Source organism: Monoraphidium neglectum (genome assembly GCF_000611645.1).
Source record: "Monoraphidium neglectum strain SAG 48.87 unplaced genomic scaffold scaffold00881, whole genome shotgun sequence".
NCBI lineage: Eukaryota > Viridiplantae > Chlorophyta > Chlorophyceae > Sphaeropleales > Selenastraceae > Monoraphidium > Monoraphidium neglectum.
In genome coordinates this window covers 1-5,329 of record NW_014012747.1, presented here as the reverse complement: position 1 = coordinate 5,329, position 5,329 = coordinate 1, and the positions used below count along the sequence as shown (strand labels likewise).

The window sequence follows — 5,329 nt, the reverse complement described above, 5'->3', positions numbered from 1 at the left end:
GGGGGGGGGCGGGCCAAGAGAGAGTGCAGCCCGCTAGTGAGGCCGACGGTGGTTTGCAAGGCTTCCGGCCGCTGCGTCGGTCACGAGGCTGTTTGCTGTCCACGAACACATTTCCATATGGTCTGTGTCCGTGCGTCCGCGCGTCTCCCCCGGCGCTCTTGTTGTCGCTCCAAGGTGATGGCGGAGTATGCGGTTGAGATGGAGCGTCAGGAGCGGCGGCGGCAGGAGCAGCTGGAGGCGCTCAAGATCTGGCAGGTGGGGGGGCGGCCTAAGACCTGGGGCTGGGGATCAAGGATGAGAGGTGGCCAGCAGGCAGATTCGGATCAAGGCTGCGGCTACTGCAAGCCATGTATCTGCGAGTACCAAAGTGTACTAAATTTCTTCATTTGACTGCGCCTGACACTGCTGGCCTCGCTGACGGCGGGCCTTTGTTTGCGGCCGCGCCACACGCGGGGCGCCACCTGTACGTTCCCCAGGCCAAGCAGGAGAAAGAGGCCCAGGCGCGGCCCGAGGCGAAGCGGTGGATCGACCCCGCGCTCATAGACAGGTGCGGGGACTGTTGAGGGTGCGGGGAGGGCGGTGGCCCGCAGCCGGCTGAGCGCCTGTGATCACACGAGGTGCGGCAGCTCAGAACCGCATGGACCGTTCTTGTCCTTTTTCTGTTTTACGGACTTACGGTTGATTGAGGTGTTGACAGTCCGACATATTAGTAGCCCGTGTTGGAATGTGTGCAGCCGTGCGCATTTGTCCTGCGCGCTGCCGTCGCACGCCGTTTGCGGCTTGGAGCGACCCTCAGCCCTCCTTGGCCGCCCCTGTGTGTATGTGTGTGTGTATGCGCGCGCGCGTGTGTGTGTGTGTGTTGTCGTGCCAGGTACTACGTTGAGGCGGAGGAGGCGCGCGCAGCAGAGGAGGAGCGGCGGCAGGCGGCGCTGAAGGCCAGCGGCAAGGTGCTGGCCAGGGATTTGGACATCCAGGTGGGGGGTCGGGTGTCTGGGGGGTTTGGGTGTTCTTCGAGGCTGAATGTGTTTTTCGTGGTTGGGTGTCTTTGGGGTTTTGGATGTCTGGAGGCGTTGGGTCGGGTGCGTGTCGTGAGGGGTTGGGCATCCTGGGGGTTGGGTGCCTTTGGGGGTCGGGTGTACAGGGGGTAGGGGTGTCTTCGCTTCGTTCGGGGGTGGAGCTAGGGGGCCCGTGCACGGGGGCTCAACGGGGGCAAAGTTCTCAGCTGAAGACGTCCGGCGCGTCGCGCCGCGACGCCTTTGATGCCAGGTGGAGGAGCGGCGGAGGCGTCACGAGGAGGAGAAGAAAGCTGAGCAGGTGGGGCGCAAGGGGGGGGGAGTTGGGGGTGGTGCCCACCCGCTTGGTGCGTCAGCCGCCGCCGCGGTCGCAAACAGGGCCTGGCCGCAACAGACGAGTTTGCCCCCCGCCTCGCCGCCAGCGCCACCCCTGGCGAAGCAAGCGGGCAAGGGCCGCTGTCGCGCCACCGGCCAACGCTCGCTGCCCGTGACAGAGCTCGCCCCCCATGCTATGTTGTGGTCAGGGGACCTCCGCATAAAAAGCCAGCCCCCTGCCTCAACTGCGCCGCCCTCACGCACTTCTTGGTGCGCCCCTGGACCGCCCCTGCCCTGCAGTCTGTGGTGGCGGAGCTGCAGCAGCAGGTCACCGCGGAGCAGGCGCGGCGCCAGAAGGAGCTGGCGGCGGAGAGGGCCAAGAAGCAGCAGCTCAGGGTATGCGCGGCGGGCGGGGCCGCGGGCGGGGCCGCGAGCGGGGGCGGGGGGCGCTTGCGGGGGCGCTGGCGGGGAACGGCGGCGGATGTGCTGCGGTGTGGGTCGTCGGGCGTACGGCGGGAGGCCTGTAGCGGAATGGCGCACGAGGGGGTGGTCAAAGGGCCTCGCAGGGTCCCAACATGTGTGTCGGATGCCGATGGGGTCGCAGCTGTTCAGCACACGCCCTCCCCCTCATTGACTTGCATCACCCCTGGGCGTGCATGAATTGGGCGGCCCCCCCTTGCTCGAAGCGCTGTGGCGTGGGGCCTCGCCTTCGAATTCCCCTTCCCTCCCGCGGCTTTGCGGCGCACACCGGCCCACAACGGACACTCCCAGCTGCACCGCAGCCCTAACCCTCGGCCCTAAAAACCGCAAACCCTAAACCCCGAAAACCCCTCAGGAAATGCTGGAGTCTCAGATGCGGGAGAACGCACGGCTCAAGGTGGTCGCCCCCATGAGCGATACCGAGAAGATGATCAATTCTCAGGCGAGAACGGGGGGGGGGGGGGGGCGATCGGCCCCGCCGATCTGGCGTGTGAGGGGGTGGCGAAACTTGGGAAGCGCGAGTCTGTGTGTGCGAAGGGGGCATGCGTAGATGCTGTGTCAAAGGCAGCGGCGTTGGCAGGCGAGTGGTGCCTGGGACAAGAGGAGGTGTCAGAACTCTCAGGGGCACCCGGGTCACCTCAGCCGCCGCCCAGGGGTGACCGGGCAGCAAGACGTCAGTGTGAGTGTGTTTTGCTGGCCCTCCATGAAGCTGCGATCCTGGTGACGTCGCAGTGCCTGTGATGCCGCCTCCGCGACTTCCGCGCCGCCCGCCCACCCGCGCGTGCAGCTGCTGCGGAAAGTGGTCGCCATGGGGCTCGACCGCACCGGCACGCTCGCGGCGGCCGCGCGCGCCGGCACAGTCAAGGCGCAGGCTGCAGCGACAGGCGGGGGCGGCAAGCTGGCGTCGGGGGCCGCGGCGGCGGGCAGGTAGATCTGGGCGTGAACAGAGCTGTGCATTGTGCATGCTGACATTCACCTCAGCCGCCAACCTCAGCACGCGCTCATGGTCGACTGCGAGCGCCGAGGTGCGGCCCAAGTTATGTGTAAGAATCTGCCCAGATGTAACTCATCAGTGTCACGGAACACCGTATGCGACCCGATCATTTCGTAATCGTGTGTGCCTCTGACGCAGTGGGAAGCCGTCACTAAATGACTTACCGGTGCCTCGAGCGGTTTGTCATACACAGAAATTCACGAACACTGCGACCACGTGCCAACCTGCAAGCCAAGCTAGGCAGCCGTGAACGCAGCTGCACTCTTTGATCTATGCACTCTACAAACAATAAAAGCTCGCAGATGTCAACAGCACGGCTTTCACAGCGCACTTTGTGTATCTTAGCGTCCAGCGCCAACCCCGTGGCCTGCAAGTGACTCGTCGGCGTTGCAGCGCAGCCCCTGCCTGTGCGCGCAATTGCACCAGCCCAACCGTGATGGGGGATGCCCCGCCAACTAGTGACCCGCCCTGCACCTCAAGCAGCGTCCCGTCCACCCACAGCGGCGGCGCCGTCAGCGGCGACACCAGCGGCGATGCGCCCGATGACGGGGCCCGAACGGTCACCTCTGACGCCGCCCTTGCGGGCCCCGGCCCGGCCGGCCCCGTCTCGGACACTGCCGGCCCCAAGTGGAGCCAGCAGATGCACTCCCTAGACTGCGTGATACGGAACCGCGGCTTGATAGAGACGGCAGACGTGGAGACGCTGTGGCAGGCAGCCCACGCCCTCCTGTCGCACGCCGGGCCGAGCGCCCGCGCCGGCGGGGCCGACGCAGCGGCAGGCGCAGCGCCCGCGGGCGCGCGGCGGCGCGTGACGGAGAAGGGGCGGGTCGGGGCGCTGGAAGCGGAGGTGGCGGAGAAGACTGCTCAGATAAAGGAGCTGCAGCTTCGCATTGCGGCCCTTGCGATGCGGGAATCTGTGCTTACAGGTGGGCCGCGCCGTTCGCCCGCAACGTCTGCAGCGCACACCGCGTCCGCCATGCAGGCGCCTACTGCTGCATTCATGAGCCTGCGCAGTGGCGCATTCGCACGACGAGCCGCTCGCAGGCGGCGGTGCCGCGCGCCCTGCGACCTTCGAAGCCGCCAGCCGCTGCCGGCAGTCCCTGCCACATCTTGCTGGCACACCATGTGAGCAGTTGCAACTGATTGCTGCAAACAATTCAAAAGCAATTGCGACAAGGAGCCACTGCCTCATTCAATGCAGACCTTGCATGCCTGACCGCTGAGGCGGCGCCAGCCATGGGGGGCGCGCGCCCGCCGTTCTCCGCGCCGCAGCAGCGCGGCGACGGCGGCGGCAGCAGCAGCGGCACCGGCAGCGGCGGCGACGGCGGCGACGGCGGCGGCGGTGGCGTGGCGGCAGCGGAGGAGGCGGCGGCGATGGCGGATGCGTCGCTTGCGTCGCCAAGCGTGTTGTCTGGGCCGATCAGGGAGGCGCTGGCCGCGATTTGGGCAGACACGTGAGTGGTTCGTGCGCAGAGTGGGGCGGTCGCATGGCAGTGCCGCGGCGCGCGTGCCACGCACAGCCGCCTCTCTGTTACCTCAGCACTGCAGCCGGCGTTGCGGCAGCGACAATGAGCCTGCGGCACTTCACATTGAGCTGGCTGGGCCAGCCCCGGCCCCGTACAGGCGTTGCCGAGCCGCTGGCAAGTGTCGGGGTCGTGTCACCCGCGGTCCGCTGCGCCCCGCCGCCTGCCTGCTCGGGCAGGGCCCTGCAGGAGCGTGTCAAGCGCATGACGACGGAGGAGTACCTGCGGCGCACTCAAGACACGGTCATGGAGGTGCGTGGTTGCGTGTACGAAATGATTCAGAGTCTTGTTGTTTTGTGGTTGATATTGTGATCAGCCCTCATTGTGTGTGATTTTGTGCGTGCGCCTATGTACATGTATGACTGTGTGTGTGCATTTGTGTTTGTGTGTGTGTGTGTGTGTGTGTGTGTGTGTGTGTGTATGCGTGCGGGCACATGGACGTGCACGTGTGTCCGCGTGTGTGCGCACCTTGTGTGTTTGCAAGCTTGCGTGCATGCGTGCATGCACCTTTGTGTGCTTGTGTGTGTGTGTGTGTGTGTGTGTGTGTGTGTGTGTGTGTGTGTGTGTGTGTGTGCGCGTGCGCACGTGCACATGTTTGTCTATTGGCGCGTGTGCATGTGTTGGGAAGCGCATCCTGTGCTGGCGTGTCGCGCACCCCTGCCCACGCTTGGGAGGGTGAGTGCGTATGTAGCTTGCTTTCGCTGGTACATGAAAAGGTGGCAAGGACCTAGCGTGGATGCTGGGGGCACGTCCATGCGGCAGCCTGCATTACCCTCCAGGGCCGCCCCGCCCTCGCAATTCCGCCCCATCACCCCTTCAAACCCTCACCCCCTCAACCCCTCAACCCCTACCGGCCCCTCCGTCACCCCAGCTGGCGCTCCACCTGACTCACTGCAAGGACGACCCAGAGGCCATGGCCCGCCTGGAGGCCACCGCGCGGCGGCACCGCCTGGAAGAGTGAGAGCCACCACCCTGCGCCTGCGCCCTGCCCCCGCCCCCGCCCC

At 66.1% G+C, this 5,329-nt stretch overlaps 1 protein-coding gene across 1 annotated transcript in view; it reads left to right on the top strand.

Moving 5' to 3' along the window:
• Positions 1-5,286, top strand: part of MNEG_5769 (hypothetical protein) — a gene marked incomplete at both ends in the record, with an annotated part of 9,513 nt that extends 4,227 nt beyond the window's left edge. The window contains 10 exons of the mRNA XM_014045755.1: positions 175-255; positions 477-547; positions 872-974; positions 1,267-1,314; positions 1,629-1,724; positions 2,596-2,735; positions 3,286-3,728; positions 4,004-4,256; positions 4,505-4,577; positions 5,197-5,286. Of these exons, the coding sequence (XP_013901209.1) occupies positions 175-255; positions 477-547; positions 872-974; positions 1,267-1,314; positions 1,629-1,724; positions 2,596-2,735; positions 3,286-3,728; positions 4,004-4,256; positions 4,505-4,577; positions 5,197-5,286 (1,398 nt within the window). The remainder of the gene's footprint in view (positions 1-174; positions 256-476; positions 548-871; positions 975-1,266; positions 1,315-1,628; positions 1,725-2,595; positions 2,736-3,285; positions 3,729-4,003; positions 4,257-4,504; positions 4,578-5,196) is intronic.
• Positions 5,287-5,329: the final 43 nt, after the last annotated feature.